This window comes from Syngnathus floridae, chromosome 13 (genome assembly GCF_059516105.1).
Source record: "Syngnathus floridae isolate MCC-2025c chromosome 13, RoL_Sflo_1.0, whole genome shotgun sequence".
Lineage (NCBI taxonomy): Eukaryota > Metazoa > Chordata > Actinopteri > Syngnathiformes > Syngnathidae > Syngnathus > Syngnathus floridae.
In genome coordinates this window covers 9,764,555-9,784,908 of record NC_142425.1, presented here as the reverse complement: position 1 = coordinate 9,784,908, position 20,354 = coordinate 9,764,555, and the positions used below count along the sequence as shown (strand labels likewise).

The 20,354-nt window shown below is 45.0% G+C and overlaps 1 protein-coding gene and 1 long non-coding RNA gene across 3 annotated transcripts in view; one reads left to right on the top strand and one right to left on the bottom strand.

Annotated features, from left to right (window-relative positions):
- Positions 1-109: 109 nt before the first annotated feature.
- On the bottom strand, positions 110-20,119 carry onecut3a (one cut homeobox 3a). 2 transcript variants are annotated; one of them, XR_015862078.1, is made up of 3 exons: positions 18,807-20,119; positions 6,087-6,884; positions 110-4,358 (listed from the first exon to the last, which is right to left on the bottom strand). XR_015862078.1 is itself a non-coding variant. In XM_088393968.1 (2 exons), exons 1-2 carry the CDS (start codon positions 19,858-19,860, stop codon positions 6,592-6,594), a joined length of 1,347 nt encoding a protein of 448 aa, XP_088250094.1. In that variant the 5' UTR covers positions 19,861-20,119; the 3' UTR covers positions 110-6,591. The 2 variants fall into 2 exon arrangements, 1 of the variants encoding a protein (XP_088250094.1); XM_088393968.1 differs by having other exon boundaries at positions 110-6,884.
- Positions 9,306-20,354, top strand: part of LOC148388581 (uncharacterized) — a 29,733-nt gene continuing 18,684 nt past the window's right edge. Inside the window, exons 1-3 of the long non-coding RNA XR_015862079.1 lie at positions 9,306-9,422; positions 9,765-9,824; positions 14,633-14,810. This is a non-coding gene — a long non-coding RNA (uncharacterized LOC148388581). The remainder of the gene's footprint in view (positions 9,423-9,764; positions 9,825-14,632; positions 14,811-20,354) is intronic.

Genomic DNA, 20,354 nt, shown 5'->3' with positions numbered 1-20,354 from the left:
CTTTTTAAGATGTCGTTTTTCGGTAACAGTTATTTCCCTCTTCAAAGTCTCAACAAGAATGAAACTTTCAAAAAAACAAATCCCCCCCACCCACCACCACCACCACCACCATACACACACTCACAAAAAAAATCCTTCACAGGCTCTCCGGCTTCTGCAGTGGGAGGCGGGGCAAAAGAGGCTCTCTGAACGTGGGCGTGTCCCTCGTGTACTTAATGCGTATGTGTGTGTATGTGCGAGATGGAATGGTCCACTTATAGTATATCATACGACCCGTAGAGCAGCGTGGAACATTGTCTTCTCAGTTTGCTCGCCCGATTGTCGTACCTCTGATTTCATCTTTGGTTTCAAAAGGCAGACGTTGCCCTCTGTGTGTGTGTGTCTGTCAGTGCAATACAAGCCACCATCTCCAGACCACATTGTAAACGTACGTACGCCATGTTTGCGTTGATTGTGTGTAGTGGCCCTTCCTTGGCCCTTTTTAGGGGGGGGTCGCAAAGACAGTCGAACATCGCGGGACTCCATTTTGTGTCAGTGGCAGTTTTGTGTGACATCAGTGCATGGCCCCCTCCCCATGCGGCCACTCGCTACGTTAACCCTGAGTGGCAAGGGGGTGCTCTGCTGCCCGTTGTGGTTGGATGGTAGGGGGAAATGTTAGGGGGGGGGGGGGTGAGGGTTCTACACTCTGACCCAGCAGCAACGATTAAGATTGGGTGGGGTCAGGTGATTGCATAGTTCTGTGTGCAAAAGCCACCAACCGTAGCTTTTTATTTTCATGTCATTTTTTTTTTCCCATCAGCAGGACGTAAGTGGTGAGTGATAGGATGTATGGTCTTTGCACCACAGCACGACGCTGTGAGTGTGGGAGGGGTGGATCCCCCCCCTTTCTCTTATTTCTAGCATTTAGCTTAAATGATGGCATGCAGAGGGAAGATGTCACCAGGTGTTTGGCAGTAGGACACAAGCAGCACGTCGTGACCCAGAAAGCCTCTTTTCCCCGTGATTTTATTCAGTCCTTGCCCTCCCCCTTTTGTCCTCCCCCACTGGCCTGCCCCTCTCTCTCTACCTTTTTTTCCTTTTGTTTTGAAACTGATTGTCTTCTACCATCACAAAGACACTTGGTTCTGATTGATTAACAGGTAACAGAAGAGGGAGAGCACAGTGTGACTGGGGGGCATCCTCGTCGGCGGCCCCCCCCCCTCCCCCTCGTATCCCGTCGGCTGAGCGACCAATCCCGTAGAAGCGGAATGACATGCACGTGTTTGACAGTAAATGCTGAGGTCGCCGCGGCCACGGGATTGCTCGCCCGCCCGCCTGCCGTGGGTCGGCCGTCGCTTGTTTTTGGTCAAGAAGTGGTTTTGGCATGACAGATATTGCAACCCAGAGTTAAAAGAACATGAGAAACACTTGGTCGTCACAAAAATACACACTCGTACACCGATTGAAGAGAAGCACGCGGACAGACGTTGAGGTGAGCGCAAGGTCGGCTCGGGCCTGTGTGCGTCCCTCTGATTAACTCCAAGTGAACAGCCCTGTCTTTGGAAAAGCAAGACGCACATTTAGGCAGGACCCAAGCCGGACCAGCGCCAAAAGCTGAGGAATGAATGCTATTGATTGGGAGGAGAAGAGTTTGACCTCCCCCAGCGCACACTGCCCCCTACTGTCTGGAGTTATATACATCAAAGAAACATGGGAGGGGGGAGCTCGGGGGGGAAGAAGGGTTGCAACAACACATGCACACAACCAGGGACGGGAAGTCTAAAAACAAAGACCTCCTCCAATGCTAAAAACCCTAATCCTCCATTTTTGTTATTTTTTTTCTTTTCTTTTTTTTACTTTTTTGTAGCTAACCAAAATATTCCCACCCGCTCCCATGTCGTTCCTTTTTTCCTCCTCCCACACAAAATCACAGGTCATTCCTGTTGGTTTCTATACAGTTATACAATATCCATGCACAAAAAGGAACAGAAAAAGCACACCTTTTTAATGAAAGGTGTCGGTCTTCGTTATTCGAAGAACATCAGGAGCATTTGAACACACCCGCAAAAGTAATTCCACCCTAACTTGAGAGGAAAGACAACAAGGGACAGAAGAAAGCTAACAATAGTAAAATATTTTCCTTTGGTTTGTCGGTTCTGGTTTGCGATAGATGCTTTTTATGCGTATGGCAGACCACGTTTGCTTTGTCTTCCTGGACTGAGCTCATTATTTGCACTAAAAAAAATAAAATAAGATAAATTAACGACCAATTGACTTTGCAATTGTTTTAAATACAATCACTGGCGGAGCTAGGATTTTTTTTTTTTCCTTTATGGGGTGGCCAGGGGGTTTGAAAAATATCAAAACATTTTATAAATCCAAAAAATTATTCAAAAAAATCCGGGAAATGTCCAATGTAATTTCCAATGGGTAATGTAAAAAAAAAAAATTCCTGGAAAAATTGTAAAATACCCAAAAGTATATTATCTGGCCTGGCATCTCTTTCCTATCACCCCGCCCACTCTATTTCCACCAGTGTTTACAATTGTAGTCTTTCAAAATAAAGCATAGCATGCGTATTATTAAAATTTTATAAAAATACTGAAAATTGTGGCGCGATGGATTTTCCAATTGTATTGATCTGTATTGCCAAGAAACATCATTACAACAAAGAAATAGTCTACCAAACAAATTTCCTTCCTTTATGATTGAAGACGGAGGAAGCACAAGTGGTCTGACATCACACAAAAAGGCTTCTATAAATGCCCAATCTTGTTTCTTTTCATCGCAATGTTCTGCTTTGTAACAGGAAGTCAACATCTGTCTTGTCTTCTGTCTCTTTTGTGGCCCTTCACAGATTCCACACATTCACCGTGTCTTTTCCTTTTATGAAAAACAAGTACATGCCGTAGCAAAAACAGCAAACGTACGAGGAGAAAATGAGCAAAACAAATGTTCTTTTTTTTTTTAACAGTATAAAGCTTCAAGTCACAAGTTTCAAAACTAACTATCATAGTGTCATAGTTTCATAATCATCGTTTATCATTAGCAGTATTATTTTCAGTTTTTAAATTACATAAAGTTTACATGAAAGGTTTTTGAGGTATTTCAGAATTAATTGTCAAACACACACCTACCGGCTCTTAACGCTCGCCGGGGGGGGAGGGGGGGGCAGGAATGGATGGACAAGGTTAAAGGGGGGGAGGAGAGGTTGTTTTTGTGAGTCTTCCACACTTTTAACAGTGCAGCCTCTGTGCTTGCACGAGTGGAGTGAGATGATGAGCTAAGATAACACCAAGTACAAAAAAGCCCTCTGGGCGCCCGGCACCTCTTGCCTTTTTTTTTTTTTTTTTTTTTTTTGCCTCCCTCTGTCTCTGTTACACAAAAATATCTCTGATGCGAGAGAGGCAAAAACAAACAAAAAAAAAAAACACTGACAAAAAAAAAAAAAAAGGCGGTGGAGCACACCGGGCGGGCTGCGGGCTTAAAAACACAAAAGTGTGTGACAAATGAAGCTAACTGGACTGACGTAAATAGCGTATAGAGATTGTTTCATAGACTTTCTACATGATAAAGTGCTTGTATTGTAGTGTATCAAGATGGAAAGTCAATATGGGAGAAAATGCTGACACAGCTGGTGTCCCTCTCCCCCCCCTCCCCCTTTACTGTCCATCCAATTATGGGTGCATTGTTTAGAGGGGATGGGGGGGGTTGGCGTGCTACCCTCCTATATGTGTGTGTGTTGTCTGTATTTGCGTGTCCAGTGCAGTCCCACCCGTGGTTGAAGGGAAAAGGCACTCAACTCTGTCCTGCAAAATGGCCGCCTCCTCCTTTGTGGCCAACTGCAGTCTGACTGCGCTGTGTGTTTTGTGTGTTTGGGTGCCCCCCCAGGCAGTTTGGGAACGGTAGGCTGCAGTATCTTTGGTATTAGTGGCGGTTTCACAAACCACTCAGCTTAGTGAGGTAGCCATCATTGGTTTTCTCACTACAAACATTTTTGTCAGCCGAAAACACTCGAGCTGATTCGTCGCTTATTAACCCCCCCTCCCATTTTTTTTTTGGTACCACCCCCTTGTAGCTTGTCCTTTTTTTGTAGCGGCCTTAACTCACTGCTTACAGCAAGGTGAAGTTAAGTGTGTTCAACTCCCACGTACAAGCTCTGCACTACTCTGACTACATTGTTGGAAATGCTACACTTGCATCTTAAGACCGTACGTTGAAAAGTCTCGACCTTTAAAACACACACACGCGCGCACACACGCTCCCCCCCCCTTCAAAGGTCATTTTTCTTTGTCCCTTCGTCAAGAAAGTTCTGACATAAAGATGCCAACACAAAAAAAGTAATTCCTCCTGTTTCCTTGTGTCTTCTCAGAGTCCATCTGAATGCCAAAATAAAACACAACAAATGTCATTCATTAGCAACATCACTCTTTGAGAAAGTCCGACTTTTTTTTGTTTTGTTTTGGATTTATCAACAAGGTGCCTTCCTTTATGCACAAAAAGAGCTGAATAGTAACAAGAACTAGAAACTTGGTACTAATTGAATACCCGCATCGTTGTAGAGAGAAAATGGTGAAGGGGAGGTAGAAAGCCAAACAATGACCGAGTTTCGGGACTATTTGCGACGGCTCGTGTGTATTGTCTTTTGAGGTTTGCCTTTCGATCCTAATTTTAAGAAGAAAAAAATTAATTATTGTTGATTGCTATGACGCACACGTATCTCTCGTCACCAGCGTGTGTGAGTCAACTACCGTGTTATCTGATTGGAATTAAGGCAGTCAAACGTTGGCACAAAAATTATTGGAGCAGGTTTGACAGCTTGAGTGTTGGCTACAGCTAACCCATTTGTGTGTGTGTGTGTGTGCGGGCGAGTGTGTGTGCGTATGTGTGTGTGTGTGTGTGTGGTTTGGCAATATGGCCTGGAACTAACTATATTAGTGTTTGAGCCCCACTGAAAAGAAAAATCTAATATTATGAGAATAGCTGTAATCTTACAAGGGTTGTAATTTTTTATGGAAATTATTTTCAAAACATTGTGATATGATTTATGAAAAAAAAATCGGCTGTTTACATCCCCATTAGATGCCTCACAAGAAAATCAAGGAATCAACCAATCAGAGACAGAAGTCATGCAATCACGGACACTCATCGTGGCCATTGCTGACCTTTGACCTTGTTAACCCCAAAGCATTGTTGTTTGGCTCTGATTGGTTGTTTTTCCTCGGGCACAGTGGATATGCCTTTTTTTTTTTCACAGATCAGAATAAAGTTTTCCAAGTCAAAGTGAAGAATTTCCGTGGAGCTAGGAGATGAAATTGCCTACTGCTTTGTCGGCATTCTTCGATTTGGACTTTGTGTGTTATCGTGATGTTTTCCTTTCAGTGTTGCCCAAATACTTTGAATGGAACAACAACAAAGCTTCCAAAATTAAATCCCTAACCGCCGCTGCACCTGTTTTTGTGTTTTGTATCTTTCCCTCTGTTTGTTTGTAAAGCTTTCGAACTTTTTGGTCTTTGCTTGATCCCTGCGATTCTCCGATTGGGTTTGAACCCCCCCCCACTCCCTCTTTTCCGGCTTTGGATGAGGAGCAACAATAGGCTAATGGCCGCTTATTGATTAATGTGTTGTGCCTCTCTCGTCTACGCTTTGGCCGGCAGGGCGCACTGTGGCTCTGCTCGAAGTGTGCTGCTGCTTTTGTGTCGCCATCTCCACTGGGGGCTCCTTTTACTCTCCCTATAGAAACCGGACGGATGCCCAAGCGTGTTTTTGTCGCTTAGTCGTCGCTTTCCGGCTTATTGATCAGAATGGGGGGGGACTTCTGGTGGAACAAAGAGCTTGTCTGAGACGTGTCGCCAGGCCTCTCCCCCCCGGTTGAGGTCAAAGAACTCAGGCTTTACAATGGCAGGCCCTCCAACATCTGTGCAAAAAAATATAGACCTGGGCCAGGAAGACCTGCCGCCGAGCGTCTTCGTTTTCACCTTGAGGGAGAGGTCGAGGCCCCGCTCGCTCTGTCGGCATTGATTCATTTTTTTTCTTTTTTCAATTCATTAGTTGGCCGTGTGATCAGCCGGAGCTGCTTTGTGAGATGGCCGACCATCGGGGAATACCTTTAGGCGAAAGATGAGAGGTGGGGGAGGTACTGTCGAGGCGAGGGAGCTGGAAAGCCTGTACGTGGTTTGCGTGTGGCGCTCGGAGAGTAAGGCTGTGTGCTGTTGTGTTCGATTTATTGCCGTTCTTTCGTAGAGGGGTGACGTAGGGGGGTGGGGGGGCAGAAAGTCAGGATCGGCGGCTACGTCGGTTGTGCCCAATACCGTCCAACAAATAAAAAAAAATCTTTGGTGTCTCTTTTACTTTGATGCCCTAAAGATGATTTCCAAAAAAGACTCAGAATTAATGATTGTCCTTGTGTGACTAATACAGAGCGGACCTGACCTCAACTTTTCCCCCCCAGATTTAGAGCTTGACGTTTTTGACCGACAAAAAAGATGATTGCATGGCACAAAGGATTTTTTTTTTGTGGGGCGAGGACTTATTTGGACGGTCCATAGATTCATTTGCTACGCCTGCTCGCCCAGGCCTGGATTGCCCTCCTACCCCTCCCTCCTCCTTCTCTCAGGCCTTGGAGAAGTTGGTGGCAGAGGTGCCCGGCTGCCCGGGGCTGGTGCCGTGGTCGTCGTGCCAACGGTCCACGCAGCGGCGCCGGGCGTTCATGAAGAAGTTGCTGACGGTGCTGAGCTCCAGGCCCAGCTGCTGGGAGATGGTGATCTGCATTTCCTTGGATGGCCGCTTGTTCTCTTTGAAGATGGCAATGAGCGTGCGCCGTTGCAGGTCCGTGAAGACCAGCCGCTGCTTCTTGGGAGCGGTGTTGCGGTCTTTGTGTTGCTCCTGTTCTTTGCGCTTGCAGGCTTGGCGTGGATGGCAGCAGTGGGAGGGATGGGGATGAAAGTGGGAGGCAGAGAGGGGGAAAAACAAAAAACAAGGTAAGTACGTATACAAAAGTTCGAAATTGCTGCATAATGACATTTTTAAATCTTTTACATCATCATCTAACTTCCGACTGTATTATGATATGAAAAAAAAGCTCCAGAATTTGTCCTGAGCCAAACTTTTGCTGCTTGGTAGCAACACCGCTCGTAAAGTAAGTAGTCCATCCACCACTGAGATGAGCTTCTCCAGCTTTGCTCTTATCGCCTATAAAAGTTGATTTAAAGCAAATCCATGTGCCCTGCCCAGTGGGAATATTCCTTCCATCCTGCCGAGTGCAGACGGGGAGCCAGCCTGCGGTTAAGGGGGAGAACGTTGGGTGAGTTAAAGAGAGTGGGGGGGGGGGGGAGTCGTCTTCTTTGATTCAAAATTAATGCAGTTTGAGTCACAGCGGGAGACCCGAGTTAGCTTTGGACAAAAGTAAGCATTTTGTGCTTTAAAATGAGGTCTTAGAAAAGATTGTAGAAGTGGATAGAGGAGATTTTGTGTGTTTTTCCAGCTATGGAGAGTAGGAAGGGAGGGAGGGACGAAAAGGGGCTGGCTAACGGAGGAGAAAAGCAAGATATTGACCGACTTTGCTGTAGAAACCGGCGGCGGGGTGGGAGGGGCTTTCTCTGCTGGGACTGAGGTCAGACTATCCCCCGCTACCCACCCCGAGCAGGTCTACAGTCTGCTACTTCAAACGGAGCCCACTGGAGCCCACTCGACTGGGCTCTGAGAGGGTATTTATAACGCAACCTCCCACCCCACCCCCTAAACACAAACACTTGAGACTGGCTCCTCTTCCCGTACATGGAGCACATTTCAAAACACTCATTTGATGCTTGGGAGCCAGGCCAGAAAGCAGAGAAGCCAGGGATTAATAGTTAATAGAGTGGTGCATTATGGGTAGGGATGGGGGTGAGGGAGCAGACAGGTGTACGAATGGTGAGCAGGAATTTGAAGGCGCCACCGGTCCCCCGCCGACCCAGGGATCGAAGCTGGCCTAATCGGACTGCGCGTCCTAATTCGGCTTCCCTGCTGTCCCGGTTAAAACGCAAAATTGGAGCGAGGAGGTAGAATGAAAGAAAACGATGTCATCCACGTGTGGTCTCCACCTGCCGCCATTGTTTGAACGTAGCCTTCGATCACCTAAAAAGACGGAATTTGTTCGGCTTGTATGCAGGCTGGATTGTGTGTGTGTGTTTTTGGTGAGGGGGGGCGTGATTGTGCTGAAGTGGCTAGTCAAGCAGTGGTGCTGTGTGTCTAATTACAGTGGAACAGAGCCCATTGATCCGCAATTGCAGTCCAATCTGTTTACTACGGAAGTCTAACCTGCACACTGGCCCATCCATCATATTCACGTTTCACATTGACATCGCAGCTATGTATTTATATCAGTGTACACACGCTCATGCACCACTTCATTAGGTACCCCCTGAACCATCACCAAACGCGCTGTGTCAAATTTACCCACCCGTTTAAATTGAACAACGTTTTTATTTGTGTTACTTTGTAGTGGTGTGTATCCGCGGCAAATCATTAAAACGGGTAACAAAGATTGTACATTTTCTCATCTGCTGTAGCTTCAATTTTTCCTCTGGGATCAACAAAGGAGCATTTTCACTTATACGGAGAGTATTTGTAATGTTCTTACCTCCCAATTGAGCAGCAAAAGTTTACACACCCCTGTTCATATTCCAGGTTCTAGTCACAATAGAAAAATTTATATATGTAGATATAGAAGTGTTGAATATATGCTGTGTCAAAACAATCTTTATCCGTAATGACAAATCATCTCACTGCAACATCATTACGACATTTCTACAGCACTTCAAACTAATTTATAATAACGATAAAGCACCTCATTATGATGGATGGATCGGCAAATTCCTTTCTAAGTCTTATATCAACAACTTCGGACTATAGGTAGGGAATCAATCACAGGGGAAGTCACGAGAGCCACGGTATCGTTGTGACAGCGATTGTGCAATATAGTGGAAGAAAAACAACCGCCTATGATGCATCACTGAACAAGGGCAGAAAATCAAACAGGATTTATTCATTGGTGAACCCGATGTTATGGTAATACGTTTTAAAAAATATGAAAATAAAAATCTCTTGCATTTCTGTAAATGTTTCCGATATTACTGCAGTAATTTACACCATCGTGTAAATACTGGGGAGGACTTCCTGTTGTAAATTGTGCAAAAAAAGAGAAATTTTACCGAGCAAAGGAATGCGGTATACAAGGTCTTCAACTCACACGGAAGGCGTCCCACTTTTCCGGAACACCTGAATTGCTTCATCATCGCAAACATACTATAAGAGTTTGCTATGAATGTTGTCATACCTCCAACCACTAGGGGGCAATGCCTTCAATGTTTATTTTACTACCTGAGCAATAAGTGGGCGGGTTTAAACTGGAGTTTACAGGTGTCACTGATTCGGGAAGCAAACAAGTTTCAACGAGCAACTTTGTAAGTTTTTTTGTTGTGAATTTTGCTTATATATAACAAACAAGTTGCACCGTTTGATGAAATAAAATGTTAATCATTATTGCAATTAATAGTTCTGTTGGGTTTCTTTCACGCTGAGTACAAAAAGGCAAAATTAGAGTTACTAAACGTGTGGTGGACACTGAAATATTTCTGTTTTTTCTACTTGTATGAGAATCTGCATTATAATAATTGATTAGTTTTTTTTCAAATATTTCCCTGCACCCTGCCTTCTCTCAATAACATTTATCTACTGTCAATATTATCAATCTAGATTTACATCCTTTTCAATATTCATTCTCACGCTTCTTTCACTCTCTTTAGTTGAAGCAGTTTTGAGTTGACCCGAAAGACCTTTCCACTTGCTCCACCCAACTATATCAGGTATGCGTGTACATTATGTCAAATGTGGTTTGCACGTGTATTTTCATGCAAGAGCCTATTATCTGATTGAAGTAAAATCATACTATTTCAGAATCTGTTGAAAAAAACTATCCTCAATGAAATGCCGTTCACCCTTTCAGCCACCCGGTGTCGCTCTCGCAGCGGCCCTGCTTTTGCAACAGGGGGGCGCAGCGGTGCACTGCCTTTGCTACAGGCGCTGGATTTACTAATCAATATCGATCGATCCGGTGAGGAAGGGGGCCCTGATTACTGAACCAAGCTCGGCGTAGAATAGGGGGTGGGATAAAAATCGATCATTGCAGCTTTTAGAGCTCCAGTGGGTACCACCGAGCGGGGGCGGACGTGCACAAAGAAGCAGCCGGGACAAGGGCGCGCTTTTGCGGCGTTGCAATGCTCCCCGCTGCTCCTCAGCCCCAGGGGGACTTGTCAGAGAAAGCGCTTTATCCCTCGGGCAACATGTTTTTGCACAATACATTTACTTTTATAACTCGACATCATGCATGGTGAGCGGTGGAGTCCTGCAGGAATCGCCTTCAAACGATACTCGTGATAATATTGCTTATAATTTAGCCCTATTATCCCCCCACATCGCAACCATGGCATTAATATTCCACTTTCCAGTGACAAACCGAGCGAGGTTAAGAGAAAGGCACATGGCTGTTCAATAATCGATCGATGGATTCGTGAATAATTCGTGTGTGAAATTCACTTGGTCCAATTAATTATGGCCCGGAGGAGGAGTGGGTGGAGATTCATGGTGAGCAAGAGAGCCCAGGAAATGGTGGAAAACAATCGCGTATGGAAGTAAAATCTGCCAACAAGTCATAAATGCGCATGCGTAATGGGAACGTGCTTGTAATCTTAATTTACATTTGTGCAGTAGTTCTTAATCATTAGAAGCAAAGCATATAAAGTGATTAAATAAGAAAATAAATAAAAACAAACCTTTGTAAAATATTAAATGTAAATGTTAAATACAACTGAATTTAGTCGCCAGTGCTTCTTTTGAATACCACACTTTGAGAATCCATGTTACCATGGTTACTAAAATTGTATAATATAACCAGATCTGTCCAAGCCATACTGCGCATGCGTACATTGTATCACCTGAGAAAAACGTGGGCCTCGTTGTTTCCCAAAACAGTTTTACACAACACGCAGTTTTCCCAACGCGCGTGCATGCATGCATGCATGCGCGTGCGTGTGCAAGAGAGAGCGAGTGTGTGTGTGTGTGTGTGACAGACAGGCTGCGGGCCAAAAAGGCGGGCCAAGAAAAATCCTTGCAGCTCAATAGCGGCCGCGTGTAATGAGTGCGAATTGGCGTTAATGCACTGATAACGGGACACAATTTGTTGCTTGGCCCTCCTGCAAGGCATTACTCGTCCAACTTCTCCACTATAAGGTTGCCAGAATATTAGAAACAGCTCTCAGGTGTGTGTGTGTGTGTGTGTGTGTGTTGGGGGGGGGGGGGTCTTTGCCGTTCTGTACTTTCTACTTTATTAGCAGCCCTGTGGTGCATGCGCTAATGAGCGGTGCAATCGGCGCTCAAGTAATTAAATGCACTCGAGCGTGTTGAGGTAGACTCATTTTTAAGATGCGTGATGATTATGATTATTACCGCCACTTTAATTGCACTTCTTGCGGGCATTCGTTTCCAACTCTCGTCTTATGTGAGATTAAACATTGATTTCGTCCACTTCATTTCTTAAAGCTGCGATCCGTGATGTAGCGCGTCTCACATTGCACGTAAATTCAGATTTTCAACAAAATTAACGATAACAGAAGCTGTGGTTCAAAGTTCTTCAATAAATTCAAGATTTGCCAATAATATATAATTACTGTAAATGTGCCGGGCAGAGTTTGCACCGAATGCGTCCAATACATTATTTTTAAATGTGAATCGATCATATTAGTTTGAAAGAAAATTATATTCCGTTTATAAAATGGAATAAATGTAGAATTGCAAGGAAACTCTGAATTAGAAATCTGTACAGCGCTCAATTGTTCCGGTGGTTGTATTTTCTATTTATATTAAAATAATACACACAAAGGTCTTCTAAATTAAATTTTACACCAAAATCCGTCTCATTTTAAAATATACAGTATGTACAGAATCTTTTAAATTAACGATAAAGATCGATAATATTTGTCTTCAAAACGCGAGCACACGCAGTGAATGATTCCAATAAATAAATCGATAATCATAAAGCAGACGGGCAAATGAAAAGCAAAAACACTGGTTACTAAGTTATTATATTTTAATAATATGTAATTCCGAGTGTGTTAGCACGGAAATCGATTCATATCAATTGATTTCACACTCGTTTTACTCCCTTTGTTACTTGTGTGTGCGCGCGCGCGTGAGTGCGTGTCTATGCGTGTCATTTTATTTGTGAAAAAGCTTGTAAATGCATGGACATAATAAATTATGTGTATGTAGACTCCAAATTGCCAAATTTAAATTGTATTTTAAGCACTGGTAGAATGGCTTCAAAACGATATTTTTTCTTTGAAATATAAATATTGTAAATGTGAATTACTCATTTGTACCGGAAATGATTGCCCCAAGTGTTTTTAAATTCTAAAGAGAATATGTGACGTGTAAACGTGCTGATTTTACACACACGCACACACACCAACGTTAAATCTTCTATGGAGATTTCCACAGTTAATACCAGATTAAATTGCCTTTTCGAAGGCTGGCACTGCTCAATTTGGATTGGATCCTCTTGTTCTATTAAGCAAGCCATTATCGGCCCTTTAATAACCGATGGCCTGTCAGTGTGCCAGATAAGCAGACAACATACACCGGCAACAACATTAGGCTCATCTAACGGCATCTGCTCGATTCATTATGAAATAAATAGACACATAAATAAATAAATAAATATTTCACACTGATAATAAAAATGTGTCTTGACGTATGACGAGCTGTTTCTAATATTTGGATTGCTTTGTTGACAATCTTGCAGTGTCACACCTCTCCCACCACAATAATAAACACATTTAATATTAATACCTATGTTAATATTTGTATTTATGTTTGACAATAATCTATATCATCTGTATAATACGACACGCCACATTAGCTCTTGCGCCAGATTTCCTTCATTTTTTTGCGCGCAACCACAAAACTCTACACTTCCGCGCAAATATTTTATATTCTCACATGATTCTCATATATTTAGACACTGATGATTTCGGCGCTATCGCACTATTGCACAACAGAACCTCCATTGCATAGTTTAATTGCCCCCCCCCCCCCCCTTACCTTTTTCCCGCATGCACGCGCGCTCTTTGGACTAATGCTGATTGTGCGCCGTGGGTCAAAAGGCATGATTTGTTTTTAACACACCACACATGCGCCACAAGGACGAATAACCAGATTGAATTATGGTTATCTCTTCTCCTTTGTGTATATTTGCCTGGGAAATAAGTGCGTGTGCGCGTGTGCGAGCATTAACCCTTTTGATGCTATCCGCGTGCATTCAGTCGACTCTGGCAGCAATTTGATTTAAAGGTCATTCTCTCCTATCGATCCGCTTCGGCGAGGGGGGAGGGGACGAGAGGGGGGCGTAGGAATTGATCATGTGAAATAAAAGAGACGGTATGGGAGACTGTACAGAGTCCAGACCTCCTCCGTTGCATTTGTAATTGTACGTGCACGCGCGGCGTCGGCGGCTGGCCAAGCCCCAAGTGTAAATTGGAGCGAACACGTGGGAGAGAGTGCATGGGACTGGCTGCACACCAATTTGACTTTCTATTAGAATCGTATTAGTTTTGAATAATACGTACGACCCCAGAAGAGCAGCGTGGGATGCATAACGAACAAGTAGTTAAATGCCGGTGAACCTTTTAATAAATAAAGATTGCAATTTTGTTCGGCGTCACTTCCTGACACCGGTGCGTTATGAATGGCCGGCGTGGGTAATGTAGAAATGGTGGCTGCGTGCGTGATATGGGTGGGTGTAAGGAGGGGGGGCTGCGTGGCTCGGCTCCAGGGATGGAAAGCAGAGGTCGGGGAATGGAAATCGATACATATTCAGGGCTGGCCACATCGGCCTTCTAACTAACAATGTGTGGCCACAAGAGCCACTCGCAAGCTTGCTCGTTTCCGCGCCGAGGGAGCACAGAAAGCCCACGCGTGCACGTCCGGTTTGCCTTCTATACATTTAATTAGAATGATGATTTCAAAAGTCCAACTATAGAGCGCACATTCAGTCCTGAACACTTTATAAAATTTTGAAGCAAAGAGCAAATTTTAAAATTATAGGTATTTTTAATGTACTTGAAATTTGATAATAATAATGATTAGGACTATATGACTTCCATAATATAGTGCAAAGGAAATTTGATTAATTGCCTTTACTGACCATTATTGCAAATTTTCTTTTTAATTATAAGCATGTTAACACAAAAAATCCAAATGCATATCTGACGTTATGTTAAATGACTTTTGACAGCAAACCAATTGAGAATGAATCGAGTGCATCTCTTCTGAATTGATCGACCATAATGGTATCAAATTGCTCGTGTGAGACGGGAGAAACAAAATGTCAACAATAAAATAAAACTACTCGTGCTGTACAGCCCAATTATGAGTCCCTGTCTGACATCATGGCCACATGACGTATGGAGTGTTACCATTAAAAAGAAATATAGTTGCATAGTAATATAGGATAAAGCAATAGTGTCAAGCTACATGTGTTGCTGCACCTTTTGTGGTGACAGTCAGGTAGTGTTTGGTTCAATATAAAATGTGCTTTTCTCTCTCTTTCTTTTTTTAGTTTTCCAGTAGACGTCAAGGAGGAGTGGCAACAGCTTGAGGCAAGCACTCAGCCCCATATTGAACAATTGTTCATATCTGCCAAACTGCTCCTTGTCATTAAGTTCGCTGCCTCCATCCACCGTGAGAAACTGAAATTCAAGACCAAAAATCAGACAAGCTGGAAGCTCAAAGAACCCGTAAGTCCATGTACCACCACATATATCTTAACAATTAAACATGAAATGCTACAAAACAAATAGCATAGCTTATGTTAGCTGTTTTAGCTAACAAATGGGATGAACCTGGATCAATAGTGCGACAGTAATCAATTCCACTAGGGGCAATTCGACAATCACAAGTTTAAGGGTGCTTCAACACCCCCCAAAATTGACAATTGACAGAATTCTCACCGAAAATAAGCATAAAATAAAAGCATCCAGAGCCGATGGTGGACACTTAAATTGTTTGTGTGTAAAGTTAGTGGGCCAAAGGTGATTCAGTTTGTTAGGCACCCTGCTTTATCGCGCAACCTGTGCTGGCTAATCGGAAACCCAAGTGATCAGAACCAGATATAAAAACCATTTATATTGTTCCACCATTTTTTAAAAGAAAGCTCTCTCTGTAATTTGGAGTCCACATCCATCGGTGGCTTCCATCAGCAAGGTCATCACTTGTCTCAGGGGTTTGATCTGTGGTAAAACGAGCGCCCCGGCTCTCCCACAAGAGGTTTCGAAAGGTTGTACACGAGACGTCTCTCTCGCTACTTACATCACACGTCGGCTTGCCGTGCGAGCGCTTAACGAACTATACGAGGATCCCAAACCGCAGCCGCGATGTTTACTCCCATGCCTCCCCACCACCACCATCAATTATTAAAGGGGAGCGATCGATCATCTCTCCAGCTTACGTTCAGATGTATATATATATCTTTTTTATCAATCATATATAAATATATATACTACACCTATCCAATTAGAACCTTGTAATGGCTACCAAAGAAAAATTGCTGATTGTTTATTTTGTGATCAGCTCAGTTTGGGTCTACTCAGATCCACGTTGTGATCGACACCATTGTGGATTGTGCTATTGATCCATGGCTGGGAGCTGTTGGATGAAATAATTGTGTTTAGGGCCTACAAGAATGCGATTAACCATGTGTTGAGGCAGTGGGAGTTCACCACCTTGAACTGTCCTCGTACTGAAGGGCAAAAACGAGGAGGGGGTTTTGCTGTTGTGGACTGTTTCAGCACCACGGACAGCAGCTTTCGAATCGCTCGTAAAATCAAGTTCCTAGACTGTAACGCTTTTAATAGATGACTGAAGTGCTGCTGGCGACTTTCAATTTAAATTGCGCCAGGCGTGTGCTGACTCGCGTAAGTGTGCCAGTGGTGTGTAGTCCATTGTATAGAGAAGCCTCATTCTCCTCCGAAATAATCCCCCCCCACCCTCTCGCAACCTTTTTTTTTGTCCAGCGGGTCCTGACCTAAGCACCCCCGGAACGTGCCTGGGCCATTCATATGCAAATGTGCCAACTGTGCTTTTTGCAAAGGTTTATTGCCAAGAATGCGCGTAGGTAGAGTAGAGGAATTAAAATGATGCAACAGGGAAATGACACAGAGGCAATCATACTCGTGTGTATGGAATCAATATGCACAAAGGCTGGAGACAGTTTTTTTTTTTTTAATGTGAATGGAAAAAGGGGATAAATTATGTGCATTTAAGTTCAATGCGGTTGCAGTCATTAAAATTGTGTGGTGGATCAAATTTGGTCCATTCCATTTATATGTTATAAAAAGTCTACACCACCCCTGCTCAAATGCCAGCTTTTATGATCATAATCAGAAAATAACACATTTTCCTCCAAATGGCATTTTGTGCTGTCACAAAACCTTCAAGCTTCGACTAGAAAAAAAAAACTGTCAAGAAAAGCCAACATCTGAACTTGATTGATTGAATGATTGAAAAGATTTGTGGGTTATATGTGGTTTCCCATTTAGGAAGTTGTTTATACATTTCTCAAACATCCCAAATCTAAAAAAAAAGGGATGCAATGACGGAACAAAATATACGTTGTGCGCATTTATGGGTTACGTGTGGTTTTATTAGTTTTTAAAATTGCCCACCACTGATATACAACACCTCAGATGATTGTACGCAGCTACGATGCTTTCTTTAATGCAAACATCTTTTTAATGTAAATGACATTCCTGATATTTTCCCCAAGTTAGAGACTCATAAAAAGCCAATTTTAAAACAAACGCCGCATATAAAAGAAATGAAACAGTGACAACACTAACAGAGAAATTGCCTTTTTTTTTTTATAAATAGCAGCTGTCTTTTTACTACATCCCCCCTTCCTCATCCTTACCCCCCTCTTCACATCTCCTCTACACCCCTCTCATTCTCCTGCAGGGGAGAGACCAATGGGAGAGAGTGCTGAGGCGGGATAATTGATAGATGCACTGGCTATCCTTATCGATCAGACCCGTATTGATCCCACCAAATACATTGAGATAGAGTGTGGAATTCAACACAGATGCAAAAGACGAATTGTTTTCAGCGTTAAAGCCATCTTTAAACGGATCGTCCGTGCCGGCCGTGTCTTGTTTACATCAAAACTGCTATTCCTTTGTGAATTTAATTTTTCATTTAAGAATTATGATTATTTTTTTTACTTTGGGGGGGGGGTCTGCATGAGAACTGAATTGGAGCCTCTGGGTGTTTGCCCCATTAGGCGTGAAGGGCACGCGCAGTCCCCCTAAAACGGACTATATCAGTATTCGTGTGTGTGTGTGCGTGCGTGTGTGTGTGTATGCATGTACAGACAGTGGCGTTTTCGCATTAGCTAAGCAGGGCAGCTTGCATTGATTTGTGCGACTGTGATGAATTTGGAATAGTAATTTGAAGTTATTGATTGATGTGGCCCAGCGAGCTTCACTTTCAGCATGGTGCCCCCCCCCCCCTTCCCCATCCCACACATACACACACGGCTCACGCGTGCACCCGGGATAATGGTAATTTTAAATGCAATCAGTAATATAATTCTCCCGCGTATTTGCATAAAGGCCATTTGTCATTTTGTCCCTCATTTGAGCGCCATTTTAGATCTCGCTTGTCCACAGTTCAAGGATGCCTTTTGCACCCATTTTTTTTTTAAAGGTAATAGATTTACACACACCTCAGTACCAGCTTGTCTTCACCACCTCGACGGATATTGGCGGCCTTTATTCCGATACAGAGTGTTGAAGATATAAAAGCCCGCACAGCCCAATTAGCTTTAACTGCGGTGGCACTTAAAGAGACAATTGCGGGGTGGCGTTTAAATCTTTATTTACCAGAAACCTTAGCCGGAAAAAAAAAAAAAAAAAAAACGCGCCGAGGAACAATTTACATGCCAATTAAGTGCTTTTCAATAAGGCATCGACTGGAACTAAAATATGCCACTATAGCCTGCCTTAATTGAAGTGTTGCCTTGAAATACGGCGCACCAAAAAAAAAAAAAACAAGAGGAGCTGATTGACGTCTAACAGGCCTTTTACGGCAAAGAGGCGTCGATGAGAGCTTCTCAGCTCGAGTGTTTTTATTCAAGTCCTCCTCATCGACAAGAATGATGGTGATATCTTTTTTTTTTCCGCACAAAAAATAAGAGTAGGGTTTTGAAGGGGTGGGGGGGGCTTAGTGCAAAACGGTTTGTCGTTTTTGAAGAGAATGCGCGCATCTGTTTTTGTCTGCCTTGATCCAGATCGATCATTTATCTGAGCGTCACTCTGAAAGGGGACGCCTGGACATGAAGTATTGATCCGAGGGAGGTCATGCACCCCCCTCCCAGCCCCTCATATCCATCCTCATCTCTTCTAGGCCATCCTCGTTGTTTGGGGAAAGCAATTTTTTTTGTAATCCATCTTATTTAGCATTTAATGAATGTATTTGAGCAATAAAGGTAATATAAATAAGTGCATAAAATGAATGCAGAATTGCGCGAACCACCTGATTACATCCGCCCGGTCTGTTTACAGCATCAATCAAACAGCAGGCCAACATTTAACTCCCCAACCAAGTTTGACTCGATAGCATCGACTAATAACTCGCCGTAATGTCTGTTTGAGCTGCCATCGACAGTCTCGCCACATTGACTCGCGATTGATCCGGTTGGGGAGCCGCCGCTGTTGAAGTGGGGCCGCTTCGTCACTCACCTGCAAGCCTCAGCGCCGACATCCGCTGGAATTCGGGCTCCTGGAGCCACTTCCACATCCTCCGGAAGGTCTCGCGACCCGACTTGAGTTTACTCCACGGTTTAGGGTTCCGCAGCAGGTCGGACAGGGTGCCCTGCGAGCGGCACAAGATCCTCTGGGCGAAGATGGCCTGCGGGATGCTGTAGCGTTTGAGCTCGGCCGTGATTCGTTGGGCCACCTCCTTGGTGTTGATCTCCTCCACCTGGCCGGAGCCGCCCCCCTGCGCGCCCCCCACCACCGTCTGCCGCTCCCGCTCTGACAGCATAGAGCCGTTGGCCTGAGAGTGCGGGTGGCTGTGGTGGTGGATGCCGTTGAGGGACGTCATCAGGCCGGCGCCGTGTCCGCCGAGCCCCCGCGCCAGGTGCTCCTCACCCCTGGACAGCATGGCGGCGTGGGAGTCGAACCCCCCTGCGGAGAGCATCTTGTCGTTGGAGAGGTGAGCTCCGGGGCCGTAGGCGCCGAGGGACTGCTGGGAGCCGTGCAAGGGTCCGAGGCCGTTGGAAAGCGGGGACAGCGACTGGCCCATGCCGGACATGTCCTTGGGGTAGTGGCCGTACAGGTTGCTCATGGAGGCGAGGCTGCGGTCGTCCCGCATGAGCGTAAAGCTGCCGCTCACGTTGCCCGCCGCCAGTCGCTGGTGCGCCGCGTGATGGTGGTGCGCGTGCGGGTGCGGGTGGTGGAACTTCTCTGACACGGTGGAGATGGGCGGCAGGTGCTGCAGCGGCGTCAGGGTGGTGTAGGTGCTGCTCAGGCTCATTCCGCCCGAGTCGCACGACATGCTCATGGCCGGGTGCAAAGGTCCGGACAGCGTGTGGTCGGTGCGGTAGTCGCCCGCGCCCTCCAGGATGGAGGCCATGCTGGACACCATGGCCGAGCGGCCGTGGGATGACACCAAGTTCCGGTGCGACGCCACCGACGACTGCCGCGCGTGGTGGGGGGAGTTCATGAGGTCCCCGCTTTGGTGGGAGTGAGCCACGCCGTGCAGGTTGCCAATGTTCTCCATTGTAAGCTCCATGTTTGGGGGAGGAAATAAAGAGGGGGGATCTTTAATTCCACCCCGCTCGGACGGACCGACGCACGCACACGCACGCACGCACAACACGCGCTCTCTCGCTCGTCTCACTCCTCTCCTCGCTCCTCTCCTTCCCTTGCCGATAAATTGTGAACGATTTCAAAGCCCAGCCATCGATTGCGGTTGCTTGTCTGCAGTCAATCCAGCATGGTCCTCTCTCTCCTAGTGACGCCAACCTCTGCTCGCTTTCTTCTTCTCTCACCTCGCTCTCTCTCTCTCTTTCTCTGTGTGGACGTTCACATCATCGGAGCCGGGCTGTGCGCATGTGCGCGCCCCCGTGGCGTATCCCTGAACGCGCGTAAACCTCGGAAGGGGGATGGACTTGACGTCACGCAGTCGTCTCCGAATGGTCGGGTTGATATTGTGACTCGAAGATTGCATTAGGCAGCCGCGTCCGTGATGATAAACAAAAACGAAAAAAAAGGGTAGAGACTCTT

Excerpts from the sequence above, each read along its gene's own strand:
- onecut3a (XM_088393968.1), bottom strand. The coding sequence starts at position 19,860 with ATGGAGCTTACAATGGAGAACATTGGCAACCTGCACGGCGTGGCTCAC. Across the intron at positions 6,885-18,806 it reads GTCGGCGCTGAGGCTTGCAG|CCTGCAAGCGCAAAGAACAG; the intron begins GTGAGTGACGAA and ends ATCCACGCCAAG.